The following is a 15,759-nucleotide window of genomic DNA, read 5'->3' on the forward strand; positions in this document are numbered from 1 at the left end:
GCTTTGATCCATACAGCTCACTGCCATGTCAGTTTAGGTTTTTATCTCTGCAGGATATTTCAAAGCAGTTGTTTGCTGATGATTCTAGTAAATGGAACGACAAGCATCATATCTGGGAGACATTTAAGAATCACAGTCATTCTTATGGACAGGCTCTCTTCAGGTTCCAATTGAGGAAACTAAGTTGCATCATTGCAGCTCCCTCCCCTGATGGCAAAGCAGAAGCTCAAACCCACAAGAAGCAGCCAGAGACACCAGCAGCTGATCTCCAAACATGTCTGCTTGTTGAAGTTGAACCAGCAGTGCTGGACCAGAGGATCCCAGAGGGGACGTTAGGACACCTACTAATAAATAGGTTTCAGTGCTCAGAACTCTCCGACATCATTCTCACTTACAGCGTTTTAAAAGCATCTGGAACAGAGTTTGATTTTATTCTAGGGAGTGTTCCCTTCAGCAAACACATGGCTCTTGTCCATTTCACATATAAGAGAATTACAGAATTTTGGTTAGCCTAATAAAGTCTGCCTGTTAGTCTGTGGTTGGGTGAATTGACTTGTATGTTTCCAGTAGCGAGTCACTTTGTGTTTAATGAGACGATGGGCCGCGCTTGGATCCAGCTGATGGTGAACCCAACCTGCAGACGAACACGTTCATTCCCTTCCCTGCCCTTAACAATGTGCAGCTCCTGACAGCCAATCAGAGTCTGAGCTGTTCCTGCAGAAGCAGGTGTCAGTGATTAAACTTTGACCTTCATTCAGGCACGTTGGCATTTTTCTACAGGCTGTACAGTTTGCTGTTAGAGCTTCAAATCACCAGAACCAGAACCAGTCAGATGTGAAGAACAGCAGTTCAGTTCAGACTGAGCTGGGAGCCTTTAGTTGGATTCTGAGGAATGGGAGACGTTTGATGTCATTGAGATTAAAGAGGGATTTGTGCCTTGGAAAGCTTTGGGATCGTGTTCTTTTGTTCCAGTTGCTCAGTAAAGACCCAGTCCTGATGCAGGCCTGCAGATTGTTCACAAGGGATTTTATGGGAGTTCAGGGTTTCTCGTTTGCCTCTAATAACTGCTGTGTTGTTTTCATTTCACTCTTCTTGGACTGACATGACAACACTTTGTTCGACATTAATATCCTTTTAATCCAATAATGAAACATAATTAAACTCTGATGTTTGTTGGGACAATATTCAGAACACATCTTCACAAGTAGCAGGAATCAAACTGACCATTTGGGTTTAATAAGTAACATTTGCAGAGTTTTACAGATTTGTTCCATCAAGATTTATTATATTTGACATAATTGAATCTTGTTCTCTATTTTTAACCTCTTTTTTTTTTCTGTCACCATCAGTATTTTGTGGAACAGAAACCTCGTAAGAGTATTCACGTTGCACACCTGGCTTATGAAATAGAACTAGCCCAACCCAAGACGGCTGAAGAAAAAGAGTGGGAGAAAGTACAAGAATCTCTGTACGGCAGGAAGAAACGTGAACCATGTCATAGATGGAGGAATCTTGGTGTGCTGAACAAAAGTGGGTAAGTGAGAAGTGATGTAAGAAAAGTGGCTTTAAATCTGATCAGACTGCCATGAAGAGAGTGAGGCAGTGATCCCTCTGTCAGTGCAGAGGAGCTTTGGAGCAGAAGGATGCAGAGCTCTCTCCACATCTGCTCAGCATGCCTGCCAGCAGTCACACTTTATGAAGAGATGATTGGATGCTTTATGAATATCAGTGGTAATATTTCTGATGGCTCAGTGATCAGAGTTAATAAAGTCTTCAGAGTGTGGAACCCCTGTCTGCCCAATTACAGACCCCAAACCAGGAGAAGTTGTGAAAAAACCCAGCGATTACATCTGGTCTCTGACTGATAAATAGATGTAGAAAGAGCTGAGCTGTTGCAGCTGGAGCTTTTGATAAGTGGACACACTGGAGGAGAAACTGGCTCAAGTTGAAACTAAAAAGTACCAGCCTTGTCTCAGATTGTTAAATAATGATGATGATAAAAAGTAGAAGCAGTCATAATGACTCTGACTTGGAAATTATTACAGTGCACTTCCTCCGCTTGCATTGCAAAAACTTACAGGCGTGCTAAAATTCTGCAGCGCAGAAAATGCATGTCATCGGTCATAACTTTTCCTTCTGTTCACTGATTGGCCTGGTATAAATTCTACCAGAGAAATCCATTTTTATTGGAGAAAGTCCAGACAGAGCCCTGAACTCGATTAGAATCAAATGGACTTGCGTAGAAAGGCCATGGCCAGATTATGAGAAATAATTAAGCCAACGCCAAACACAACATAAAGATTTTCCATTTAAGATATTTAAGATTTCTGTAAACATGTTTTACGCTGAGCTCCTCTGTTGCCATTGTTTTAGCCTCAACTGGTTGAAATTTGTAAAAAAAAAAAACACCACTTTTTGTCATCCAATTATAAATCCAAAAAATAATCAACATACATTAATACACTCTATTAATATATATCAAACAGAAAGGACTGAGAGTATTTACCTTTAGTATTTTTAGGTATGTCATTGACTCGTCACTGTATTTTAGAAAATTAAAAGATTTTTTTTTTATCCACTTAATTGTCAGAGCAATCTGTAGAATTACTAAAACACTTAGTTGTAGCCATAATCAAGACAAGATCATTCAGACATGTTACATTAGAAAATGATCTTGACATTCCCTCATTCTTTTCTTTTTGCACTTCAGTTGAGAAAATGTTTTATGGAAAACTCTGCAGTCGAGAAGATTTCTTTTGGGAGAAGAAAATAGAAATAATGGAAGGAAATTCCCTGTCTAAAAGTAAGCATTCACTATTTCCAAAAGGGGAACAAAGAGATGGCAGTGATATGAAAGAGGCAACAATCTTATAAAATCTTTTTAGATTGTATCGGATCTAGTGGCCTTTATTTGAAGCGGTCAGACAGGAAAGGTTGTGAGAGGGGGAAGAGTCATTGACTCGAAACCATGGCCGAGTTGAGGACAAAAGCCTCTGTATATGGATCATGTGTTGTAGTGTTGCACCACTGCAGCGCCCCAAAATCGACACACTTTTCAGTGTATTTAAAGTTTAACATCAGGATTGTGCTGATGGCTTTAGGGTTTTGTGTTTTCCTGCAGCAGAAAGATGCATGTAACTCTAAACAGCATGTCCCTGCTCTCTTTCTGTCTGGAAACCCCACAGTTTATTTATGACCTTTTGATCTGCAGTCATTTCATAATATCATATTTTATTTTAGGAGCAGATCTTTTCCCTCTCACACCACAGACTGCTGCTTGTTGTTTTGAAAGTGAAACACTTTCACACAGCGACACAAGCTTGATCTGTTTGAATTTTTAATGATGTTTATGAGGGAATATTTGCTCAGGAGTCTGAAGTGTTTGTTTTTCTACCTGGACGGCTACAGACCTGTTCCTCTATGAGGCTCATGTTGATTCTCACAACATCCAGAATGCAAACTGAAGTCAGTTTCTGACAAACATGAATTAAGCTGTTTGTGTCACATAATTCTCATTTCCCTCTCCAGTTTCTAATGCATCAATATTAAAGTTTGAGCTTAGGGCTAACCCTAACCCTCATCCCTGTCATAAACAGATTTATTTTAACAGGAAGGAAGCAGCAGGTTGAAATACTGCAACTGACTTTAATAGACTTTAAAATGCTGTTGTTAGTTTACAAATCACTGAATGGTTTAGCACCACAATACACTTAAGATGTGTTGTTGTATCAACCTTCCAGACCTCTCAGGTCTTCTGGTTCTGGTCTGCTCTGCATCCCCAGAACCAAATGAAGTGAAGCAGCATTCAGAATCTATGCACCACAAATTTGGAACAAACTTCCAGAAAACTGTAAAAAGGCTGAAACACTGACTTCCTGTAAATCTTGACTAAAAACCCACCTATTTAGAATTGTATTGTATTAAATGATGGAACATGACTGAATGTCATGTTTTGATTGTTAATTCTATGTTGCAAGACTTTGTGTTTTTGTGTTTATGATGTGAAGCACTTTGAAATATCTTGCTGCTGAAATGTGCTACACAAATAAAATTTGATTGAATGATTTTAAAGGTTCAATCTAATGACTGCAGAAAGAAACAGAGCTGATAAAACTAGAGATATTTTTGGAAGATGATGTTAAACTTGTTTCAATATCCACTGAGATTTTCATTAAACTAATGAATTTAACAGCTTGATTGATGCAAGCTGTGTCCTCATTAACGTTTCCTCCCTCTGCTGGCCACAAGCAGAACTGCTGCATTGTTCTTCATAGACCTTCATGACTGATTGCTGCAATAACACTGATCCATAAAGCAGTCAGTAGCAGGTTTTCTAACCAGAAGCTCATTTCTGTCTCATTATATCATCGTCTGACATCTGATCTACCAAGTTCTGTCAGCCACCTGCATACATCTGCACCAAGACAACACTGCAGATCAGAGCACCACACTTAACACAGATATTCACTCCTTCTAGCAACAGGTCCAGGTCACATGCAGAAAAGTGTTGCATAAAGGGTCAGCAGGGCCTCTCTGGCATTGCTGCTCACCTCAATCCTGCTCCACATCCTTAGTGCTGTGATTTATTGGCCTTGAGCTGCAGCAGGTCAGACTGTCTGCAGAATCCCAGCTGCCGCTCCAGAGGAACCCGATTACAAGGAGGCCTTCCGGGATCTGGTCCGGAACCACCACGGCCTGCAGCCTCTGGTGTCACTGCTCTCTAAAGCAGAGAACAAACAGCTGCTGGCTGCTGCCACCGGGGCCATTTGGAAGTGTTCAATCAGCATGGAGAACGTAGCTATGTATGCACACATCTTTACTATTATTGTCCCACCTGGAGTCATGTGAAAGCATCATGTTAGACATAAAGAACACATGTCCTCTGTTGTTTTTGTGATTTTTTTTTTGAGGGGGGATAACAGATCAGAATGACTTCAGCAAATTTCTACCTGCTCACTGGAACAGCGTTTCATACAGTTCTGTGTGAAAGAGGTTTAATAAGAATTAGACATTTTATCCCCATGTGCCAATAAACTTTGGAGCCTGTCTACCTATGTAATAGCTGGAGCCTTCTGAGATTTTCTGTCTTTGATGAAGTTAAATTCATCTTCCTGCAGACAGGATTCAGTCTTGCTTTAGTGACTGATTTATCAGATCTAGACAGTAAGGAGTCTTGGGATTTGAGAGAAGTAGCAGCAAATGTTAAACCTTTGATTTAATGAAGGAATAAAATGAGAAACGGTTGATGTTCTCAACTATAAATGTGTAAAAAGCTCATTGTCACAGTTTGTACTTTTTAAAGGCCTCCCACTGAACCAAGGACAAAGCTCTGAAAAATCTGAGGACTGAGAAACAGTGAAACATTTAGTTGAGATTTTTAGTTGTGTCCAGATGTGGCCTCTTGGGTCTGTGGACAGAGGTGTTATAGACACACAGAAATGCTGTAAAGGACTTTAACAAAAGGCTGAGGCAATAAGTTTGCAGTGAAAAGGTGGAGACTGCCAAGTCTTGGAGTGTGTTTGCCAGAGCAGTAACGGTTGGGTCAAGAGTGTGAAGTTTGCTTCCAGATCCTGGCTTCCTTCCATCTTAGTTCTGCTGCAGGCCGACCATGAGCAGAACATAATCTCCTCTTTAAATGATTCTTCTCTTTATCCGACTGCAGCTCAGCGTTCCCCCATGTTAGTCTGTGCTCTGATTGATTGATCTGTTTCTTATATTCCTCATTGATTTAATGATTGTTGGCTTTCTGTGGCCGTTGCTTGAGATCTCAGGGTCTCTGAAACGTCTTAATATCACTTGGACCTTCTCTGAAGCTCATAGTCATCACGGTAAAAAATGAATTCTCTGTAATGATGAATTGGTGAAGAAAAGACTGCAGATGAAAACGTGTTGCTCACACAGAAGCTCCTCTGTGGTTCCTGTCTGCTCTAACATGCTTTATGAGCCTCCAGCCATGTAGAGGCCTGTGTTTTCAGTCGGAGCTGCTTCAGGCAGCTTTGTGTCAAGTTACTCCTGCCAGAAAACAATTACCTCAGCTGGACCTGACAGAAATAGACTTGACACAGTGTTGATTTATCAAAACAAGATCATTGTAGAGTAGTGAGCTGTAGGTGATACCTCAGATGATGGAGGAAGACCATTGTTGTTCACAATGCTGAACTGGACTGAAGTTCAATAGCAATGTTTTCACTCTGAAGAAGAGGCTGTGGTTCAGTGGACCTTGCCCAGAACCAAATGACCTTAGCCGTCTACAATAGCTTACAGGCTATGATGCCAGCAACCGTAACTGGGAATAAAAACTGCCAGAGAAATGAACTGTGCACCAGAGGGTTGCTGAGGTTTTAGTGGAACCACAGTGTATCCTTTCTGAATGTCGACTATAGTTTACTATTCTATAGTGAAGGCAAACAAGGCAAAATCACACAATTAAAGACGAAGGAAGAGTTTCCAAGGTTTGGTGCTGCAAAGCGAAGACGAGGGACGGCTGTGAGGAGCCGTGGGAAAACTTGTCCTGCTGAGTTACAGCAAGATGCTGATGTTACTGAAGGGAAAACAATCTTTACCTTTGACCCAGTCATCTGATGATCATTTTGCTCTGTACAGAGGAGGTTCAGGACACACTGTTAGTCTGGCTGTTAAATCACTGGATCATTAGAATCTCTCATAAATTTGGCCTCTGGGTTAAAAACTAAACTAGTTTTACTTTTGTTTCACAGTTTTGTCTTCTCTCTCAAGAGCAACAAGATCTGTTGAATTGACATTTAGTCCATGTTAGTTGTCCAGTTTCTGTAATAAATGATTCAAAGCAACTTAATTAAATTCTAATGCAGTCATCTTTTCTTCTTTTTGTTCCCTCAAAGCTTCCAGGAGCACAAAGCTCTGCAGATCCTGATTGGTCTGCTGACTGATCAGCCTGAAGAGGTCCTGGTCAATGTAGTGGGAGCTCTGGGACAGTTTGCTCAGATACAAGCTAACAAGGCCGTCATCTGCAACGGTGGGGGCATAAGGGCTCTCATTAACCTGCTCAATGGAACAAACCAGGTATATAACATTGGTTCTTCCTGCAGTTCAAAACTCATTCCTTTATTGATCCATCATCTGCTCTGTGTCATTTAACCAGGCTCTGCTTGTAAATGTAGCAAAGGCTGTTGGAGCTTGTGCCACAGAAAAGAAAAACGTGGTGTAAGTTTATTTCTTTCTTTTCAATGTTTCGTGCTCTACTTATATTTACAGTATGTCCATGAGGCGCCTGTTAAAATGTGATTAGTGGCTTATTTCCCATAGTCAGTGAATCAGTCCAAACTCACTCCTGGCTGTTTATTGATGTCATGTGTTTTTACAAGGAAATGAGACTAATTGTAGGATGTAAACACAGCCTCATTAACCTGTCCTGGGCTGCTGCTCAGAAAGATTCCTGTAGTTTTCAGTGGGAGCTGTGCAGGTAGGCGTCTCTTTCATCCTTAGCCCAATGACCGATTTTAAAAGCTTTGTTTATTGTAAACTGCTGTGTGTTAAATATGGTTGAGGTTTCATTCTCAGTTTTACTGAAGCCATGCGGTCGCTGAGCCTCTCAGACTAACGTGCCTAACGCCCTGCCCCGTCCAAAACTCCATGGCTGGAAAACCCAGAGAAGCAGTCTAGAGCGGTGGCTTTCTCTCTGCATTTAACCTCAAGCATCATGAAGCTTCCATCTGCGCCTCATTGCTTTTATAAACCTGTTCCAGACTATAAGAGCCGCCTTAATTATCATTGGGCAGAAATATCACTGAACCTGTGAGTTTATGGTGTTAGTTAGCTGCTGACTGTGGTAAACTTTACACATCCAGAGACGTCTATTACATTAGATCATCATGTTCTCTCACTCTACATTTTTGCAGCAGATCATCCAGTCTGTCATCCTCCATCTGTCAACAGAGCTCTTATTCAAACAACCTTTGTGTGGATGTTTGGCCCGATGGCTTGTTTCCACACATGAGTTGTTTGCAGAGCAATTAGCATAACTCACAGTAGATACTTATTTCAAACCAGAACTGACAGAAATGTTTGTCAGATTACCAGTTTTAGATGATTTACTGCTGATGATGTGTGCTAAAACCCAATCAGCTGCAACATGTTTGTCCCTGCTGGACATCGTTTGACCAATAAGGTTTCAGTTCTCAGATCAGACCTTCTGCTGGTCACCACAGTTCTTCTCTCATCATGATCATTCAAAGCTCATGAGAGCTCCATGATCACTTCCTGGTTTTCCATCAGAACCTCCTGTTTGTTTTCATTCTCCACCAGTAGGCAGTGTGTGGTCAATGACATCACACTTCCTCCAGTGAGTCCAGTGGAAGAACAAGCGTGAAGACGGATTTTTAATGTCTTCCAGGTCTGTGGTCTCCCCTCTAATCCGTCACTGTCAACTGCAGCTTCATTGTAATCTGTTTCCTAGCTGCACCATGGGAAGATGGAACCGTTTTGGAGGATGATATGAAACTTCATTTTAGATTTTGGTCGTGGACTGAAGAGGCCCTGCAGACTGGAGCCTGATGTTCTGATCCCTCTGGACTGATTTCTGTGCAGAAAGAAGACAGATGGAGCAGAGGATGTCCCTGACGAGCGTCCGCTCATTGCAGTCATGAAGACATTGTGATTAGGGAGTGTTTAGGTCATTATGACAGCATCAGTGTGGGCTTTGTTAGTTGAAGCACACATGGGGAACACGTTTCATGTTTTTATAGCAGACAATGGAGGGTCTGTGGTGTAAATCTTTGACCTTTCAGAGGCAACTCCAGTTTGAAACCATGAGATGAAATCAAACTGCTGCTTCAGAAAAATTCACTGACACTTTCTGAAATACGGAGCCACCTGTCTCTGGTTCTGTTGTCTTGGAAAGGAGTCAAAACAGAACTCCTTTCCCATGTTTGCCAAAACACAATGTTTTGGCAAAAAGTAAAGTCAAAGTTTGACTCGGCAGCTATTTACAGGAAGAACCAGATCCAGATGAGTGCAGGTTGACCTCTGACCTGAGCTTTTCTGACATTTTTGTGGAAAGTGAGTTGAGAGTGGGTGGGACAGAGACCCTGCAAAAGATCTAAGTGGGAATAAAAAGTGCTGAAATCAGCTTCTGCTTCCATGCTGTTTAGTTTTAGTCATTGTTAAATCTGCTTCAGGTCGGCCCGATGGAGCCAAATCTTCACTTTGATTTGATTCTACAATGAAATGATTCTGTGTGTTTCCCTCAGAACCATTGACCATCTTGATGGAGTCCGCCTGGTGTGGTCACTGCTAAAGAACCCTAATGCAGAAGTTCAGGCTAGTGCATGGGCCATTTGTCCGTGCATCGAGAATGCAAAGGTACAGTAAAGATACATTTTTGTAGATCTGGGAGAAATGAAGTCCAGCATTGTTTCTCATCTCTGCAGAGCGTTTGCCTCTTAAACACGTCTGGTCCAGACATTTATCAGTCATAGATTTCTCATTAAAAGGTTGTCTCAGTCAGAAGGCAGAAGCTTGTTTCTGTCACCCAGCTTGTCTCTCAAGCTGCTGCTTCTGCTGGGACGTCAGCAGAGGCAGAGCTGTGTCAGCAGGGGCTTACATGAACCCTGGGCTAATATGAAGCAGAGGAGCTTCCTGGCTCTCTGGGATTGATGAAGTGAGGAACAGACTGAGAGAAAGACTGTAATATCCTGTGGCTCTGCTTTCTTTCCTGCATGGTGGCCCATGCAGCTTCTGTGAAGCCACTTCTCCAATAAAATCACTATGAAACTGGAACAACTACATGACCATAAATACTGTTTATATCATGTTAGCTGCTATGTTTACTTCAACATTAAGATCTTTTGTTGGTCGATTTTCTGTCCTGAAAACAGAAGATCTTACCTGCATTTAGATATCACTATAACTGACATTAACATTGCATGATATAATATATCTGTGACTACAATATAAACTCCAGACCGTCTGCTGGAACATAATTTGTCAGACATTAGCTCAGTTTATATGGAGCTGTTTTGTTACATTAGAAGTGAAATTGTGCAAAATTTTAAGACATTCAATCAGAACAGACCGATCCGACCCGCTCAATCAGAATCAATAGTCATAAACATATTAGCAAGGTTGTGGTTTTACACTTCTCTTCTCAACAACAGGTGTTATTTGGAGATCTGCATTCCTGGATTGAGGGAGCTACATAAAGACAGTTTCTTGGTGTTTTTATGGGACGAGGCAGTGATGAGCTGAACCCGATCCAACTGCTTTACTGCCGTCTTTGTTTAGATGAAAACCCAAAATGTTTGAGTTAGCAGATTGGTTGTAAATTTATGACAGAACAGTGGTATGATTGCATAGTTTCTAATACTTCATGCAGTGATGTTGCTGCTCTGCAGACACATATCTACAGGAGCTACGCTAACTGTCTGTAGGTTATTTACTGGAACTGATTTTATTCAGTAAAATGAGCCAAACTACAGAGCAGCAGGTCCTTCCAATCAAATAAACAGACCCCTCTCAGTTCCACATGATGAGGTTCTAGGACTTACACTGCATGTGAGCAGTGTAAGTCCTAGAAGTCTGATTGGTCCAGAGAAGAGCCTCAGAGCGTTCTTCTGAGCTCAGCTTCATATCAAACACAACAGATAATGTGTTTTCTATTTTATTTGATCCTGAGGGGGAGGTTGGCAACAAATGTCTTTCTAAGTGCGTCCTCTTAATGCAGCAACCTTAAGAACTGGGGGCCCCTCGGGGGCATGGAAGGGATTCTGGGTAGTCTGTGGCAGCTGGTGGCTTGAGAGAGCTTCCTCTGTCAGGGACTCCCAGCCAGCCATCATCAGTATTCCTGAGGAAAAGCTTCCTGTGTGTCGGGGGGTCTGTGGCCCTGGCAGCTCCCTCACTGGCCTGCACTGTGCACACGCCTCATCCTCTGGCATGGCATCACAGGGCCCATACACTGCACTGACTCCTGATCCCAGCTCTCCCTGGTGGAGGGGAGAACACTAAAGTACATCCAGTTCTCCCCCAGGATTTGACAAGCCAAACTGCAAATCAACTTCTGCTTTTTATCTTTGCTGAATTTCATCAAGTTGCTTAATTTAACCAGAAAAATGTAGAAATTTGATTCATTCAGGACCACAGAACCATGTATCAGCTCCTGACATAGAGACGATATTGAAACAGATTTGACTTCAGCCAACTTTGTGTTTTCCATTCAGTCGTTCAAAATGAATGCTTTGACAGACATTTCATCTGCATCTTAAAAGCCCTGAACATTACAGATTGATCCACCTTCATGTGTTCTACGGCAGTGATCTGGTATGTTGAGTTTTAAACAGCAGTCTGCTGCTCCAAGTTCTGCTGAAAGCAGCCTCTCTTCCTCTGTGGTTCACTCTCTTTGCTTGGACTCTCTCCACAAGTGGTTCAGAGTCTTGAGGTACCAGCTGGTACCAGGAACTCAAAGCTAGAGGGCACAGAGTCCTCATTGTGGAACCAAGTTTTCATGTCACTTTAAATCTCTAAATCCGGTTTCAGAATCATTGGGATAAGTTAGGATGCAGGAAGAAAAACTTAAACTAATCAAACTGCAGGATAGGTTTATACTGATTCCAGTTCTTCATCCAGACTTATTAAATGTGGTCAACTTAACCTGCCCTCCTCTCTTTTCCCACATCACCATCCCTCCTTTGCATCGACACTTTACTCCTCCTTAACTCAACCATGGCCCTGTACCAACTGTCCAAGGACCCCAACAACATCATCACCATGCATGAGGAAGGAGTCGTTGAGGTCAGTTGGGCTTTCTCTTAGACTGGATACCTTCGTCTTCATTAAGTCCTAATTCGTTGCTCATTTCCAGTTTCAAGTTTGTTTCACAATGCATAGCTGCATTGAGGAATTTGTGCTTTGGTCTCCTGCCGCCCTTGTTTCAGTGATGTGTGAAAAACACAGAGTAATAAACTTTGAGAGGCTGAGACTATTTTCAGAGCCTTTGACCGATGGAGCAGAAACAGTCGGTGGAAACAAGCCTCCACTTTCCAGCCATCATGGGAATTGAGAAAAGCAAACAGCTCAGTGTGTGCAAAGTGCCAACCCGACACTGGACCCTAGATGCCATTGCAGCACAAGGCAAAGGGCTGTAGCTGGGGGCAACTGTTGCTAAGGGCTGTTGCTCTTCCTCAGGGCAGAATGCAGCAGCAATATGTTTCAGACCCAGCACTGATGGAGAAATGGCTGAAACCCATCCATGGTGCTGTTTATTTTCCTCACAGTTAGTTACATCCACCAGACTTTTCATTGGGGCCATCATGTCTTCCAACAAGGAGCTAGTTCTGTACTTTCCTGCTCAACTCCACACACTCTATTTGTGTCTCACAGTAAAATAGATGGAAGACTTGTCATGAAGGATCAAATGTTCATGTTTCAGCATGTTGGTAAAACCTTGCTCTCTGATCCTTTCATTAAATGAGGTTTTACAGAAAAAAAACTACCATAAAAATCCATCTGTGACCACAAGTGTGGGCTCTGGTTCTGCAGCTGAAGCCAGATGTTCCATGTTCATTGAACTGGTTTACTTGAACTCAGAAGCAGCAGCCATGATGGGTCAGCTGAACTGGACCTCAGCTGTTCTCAAAGATTTCAACCCAGTTTACAAAAGCTGCTGAAATCAAATGTGTTTAGAGTTTGAGCCGCAACAAAAACTGGACCGTTCCTCTATGTGTCCATGTTGGTGTGTGAAACACTCCTGATTTTTAGTGTGTGTGTGTGTGTGTGTGTGTGTGCTTGTTATTAATGTTGCAGCTCAGAGTTGTAACAATTCACCAGGAGGTATTTTTGGACTTTAAAGAGCTTAATCACCAAAGACCCTGTAGCTGCAGCAGTTTATCTGAATGTCAGACATGGAAACACAACACAGATCGCCTCATTGGTCAGATTGAAGTTCATCTCAGCTCTTCTGAACAGGGATGCTGATACTAACCTGTCCAGAGGAAACACTCTGAGTGGGAGCTTGTCCGTCTCCACAGCTTTTTTCTTCTCCTGTTGGATAAATAATGAAAACAACCAGAAATGATGGGGCTGCTTTTCACAGGGGAAATGCACTCCAACCAAAACACCTGAGAGAGAAACTGGCCTCTTGGATTGATCTAATGTCCGCTCTCAGAATCTCCCACTTTCCTCTGGATGAGCCTCATTTTGTGTTGTGTATCAAATTAAGCTGCCTTCCTCCTGGCCTGCATGTTGCCTCCAAAGTCCTGGGAATTGTTTGCTGAAGCCATACATCCATTCAGACGGATTCAGACAACTGCTTGTGTTAAACAGCCTCTTTCATAAGCAAAGCTTTGTGAAGGAAATTGCTGAAAATTACTAAATGCAAACCGTAATTATTGGTCATTTGCTGAATGTTTTCCAAAATGCTGCTTTTGCCAGGTCCTGGTGTGTATTTTAGGATTTTACTAATCTAAATGAGAAAAACGTTTGCTCTTTAGTTGCTCTGAGTTCACCTCTCACCCTGGCACGGTGTGTTTTCATCTGATTCTTCTCTCATGTTTTATTCTTCTGGAGCTTTGATAAAATGAGCCAAAAGAGGACCAGGAGTACCTGGAGGTTCAGCCTTGCACACACTGAGCTGATTGCTTCCTTTCAGTTTGTAGAAAAGCTTTTCAGACTCTGGGTTCAACCTGAAACTTTCCCTCCTTTCCTCTTTGGAGTCCCAGAAAAAGCAGCTCAGCACCTGTGGCTGACTGGAGGCTGCAGGGAATGTTGTTTACCTGAATTTCTGCACCAAGTTCCCCTCATATTGGCTGAACACAGCCGTCTGTCTGTCTGTCCTGTTTGCCTCCACAGTTGAGTGTAAAACATGGGAAAGCTGGACAGGGGAGCTCCCTGGACTCACTGGAAACATCTTGAGAACTCGGCTGCAGTTTTCAAACGCTGAGTAAGTGATGATGTTCCTTCAGTCAGGGAATGTCTAATAAGGATTGGATTATATTCCCAGAGATCCCAGATGGGAGGGAGAGATGGAGCTGGAAGAAAGGCTGCAAAGAGAGACGTGCTTATCTTAGCTTAGCTCTTCAGGAGACCTTATTTGGCCCCGTCTGAAAAACGCCATGAGGCTGGCAAATAAAGCAACCCTGGCACTTCTCAGGCATCCTGTTTTTCACTAAAGAGCCTTGTTTAGGGAGCTGCATGTTTTCTGGAGCTGCTGGAGGGAAATGTGCTGCTGGAGTTCTGATGAATGGAATAATAATCCTGCTAAATGTGTCATAAATAATTCTCATCTTGAGTTTACAGAGAGGATCTGACATGTTAGTCTGCTGCTCACCTTCTTCCCCAAACTGATGTGATTCCAGTCAGGAAGGAGGATGTTAGTTTCTCTGTTGAATTGGACTCAGGCTGTCCATCTTTCCTTTGTTTTCATGTCTGTTTATCTTTGTGCTGAAATTCACAGGCATGTTTTTTTTTCTCTGCCCCTCAGTCTGCTGGTTGGCCTCATTAATTTGGAGAATTCATGTAACATGTAAAGAGCCTGATCAGCTACTAGACCAAATAAGTTCTTAAAAAAACTCAAAGCTGCACTGTGAACAGATGGGAAAGCACAGAGAATAGAAGAGTAACTGAGGACATTCTGTGCCTTTTTGAGCTGTTATTCAGGTTCATTTTTTAATTGTTCTCTTTATTTTTAAATGCAGCAATTGTGTCATAACGAAATATGTAATTTGTTAGAAAAAGAATTGGTGAAGAGCTCCTGTTGCAATATGTGAAGCTGCAGAGCATCTTGGGTCTCTGCAAAGCTCCTCAGCAGATATCCACTGTCTCTGACATCAGAACTCTGGTGCCAGGCCTCAAAACTCATTACTTGTCCAATCCAGCAGCCATTGAATGGATACCAAAGAAAGCAGATGCCAGTGTAATTCCTGAAGTCCAGCCTGAGATGAAACAGAGCTGTGAATAAGGATCGCCTGCAGACTCCCCGTCACCGATCCCTTTGAGTTGGGACATGATGATGAATGTCAGTGTACCTGTTGAATGGTTTTATTCAACCACAGACAGGCAGCAGTCTGAGGTGAAGGGCGGAAAAGAAGAGGCTTTGGAGAGGCTGGATTAAGATTAAAGAGAAGCTGCAGCAGGTTGCTGCTGAGCCACAGGTTTGGAAACAGCAATAATGTCAGAAGAGGTAACAGAAGTTCACCTCAGGCCAGAAGTCCAACCAACAATATTGTGGAAAACCTGGGCAAATAAACCCTTCCTGACCTTAATTAACCCATTACATGACTGGGTCAATCATTGCATGTTTCCACAAACTCTTAGTAAAAGTCAGTTCCCCTTTTAAATGAAATAAGCACAAATAAACAATAATTACACAGAGGCTGAACGCTTCAGATGGTTAGTCACATCCCTGAAATAACTAGTCTGAATAAACCTCAAAGGAACCCACAGCTGAGAACCTCAGAACATCTGAGTCATGAACACATAATGTGACAGGACTAATCAGCTGTGGCATGTCTATTTATAGTCCAACTATTTCTTCTATTTGTCTGGATTTTACTGAAGTAGCAGAGAGCAGACATGGTAACTTCAGCTTTAGGCAGATGGAGATGGTCCAAAGGAAGATGGACAACTTAATGTAGAGCAACCGCTCCATCCACCCACCCCCACTTGTTTCTGCTCAGGGTAGCAGAGAAGCTGGTGTCTTTCCTCATCAGGTGATGACAGTGAGCGGGACATTGGACAAGTCAGCATAACATAAACAGGAACAAGAAATGCAGATTCAGTTGCAGCTGCTGT

General features: G+C 42.4%; 1 protein-coding gene across 1 annotated transcript; it reads left to right on the plus strand.

The window, feature by feature from the left end:
* The first annotated feature begins 596 nt into the window (after window positions 1-596).
* Window positions 597-9,584, plus strand: LOC129364912 (outer dynein arm-docking complex subunit 2-like). Its single transcript, XM_055037862.1, has 7 exons — window positions 597-623; window positions 1,350-1,485; window positions 4,604-4,802; window positions 6,861-7,041; window positions 7,121-7,182; window positions 9,228-9,339; window positions 9,513-9,584. Exons 1-7 carry the CDS (start codon window positions 597-599, stop codon window positions 9,582-9,584), a joined length of 789 nt encoding a protein of 262 aa, XP_054893837.1.
* Window positions 9,585-15,759: the final 6,175 nt, after the last annotated feature.

This window comes from Poeciliopsis prolifica, unplaced genomic scaffold (assembly GCF_027474105.1).
Source record: "Poeciliopsis prolifica strain line A6 unplaced genomic scaffold, Auburn_PproV2 SCAFFOLD012, whole genome shotgun sequence".
In the NCBI taxonomy this organism is placed as follows: domain Eukaryota; kingdom Metazoa; phylum Chordata; class Actinopteri; order Cyprinodontiformes; family Poeciliidae; genus Poeciliopsis; species Poeciliopsis prolifica.

Excerpts from the sequence above, each read along its gene's own strand:
- LOC129364912 (XM_055037862.1), top strand. The coding sequence starts at position 597 with ATGGGCCGCGCTTGGATCCAGCTGATG. Across the intron at positions 1,486-4,603 it reads TCTGTACGGCAGGAAGAAAC|CAGGTCAGACTGTCTGCAGA; the intron begins GTGAACCATGTC and ends CTTGAGCTGCAG. Across the intron at positions 7,183-9,227 it reads ACAGAAAAGAAAAACGTGGT|AACCATTGACCATCTTGATG; the intron begins GTAAGTTTATTT and ends TGTTTCCCTCAG.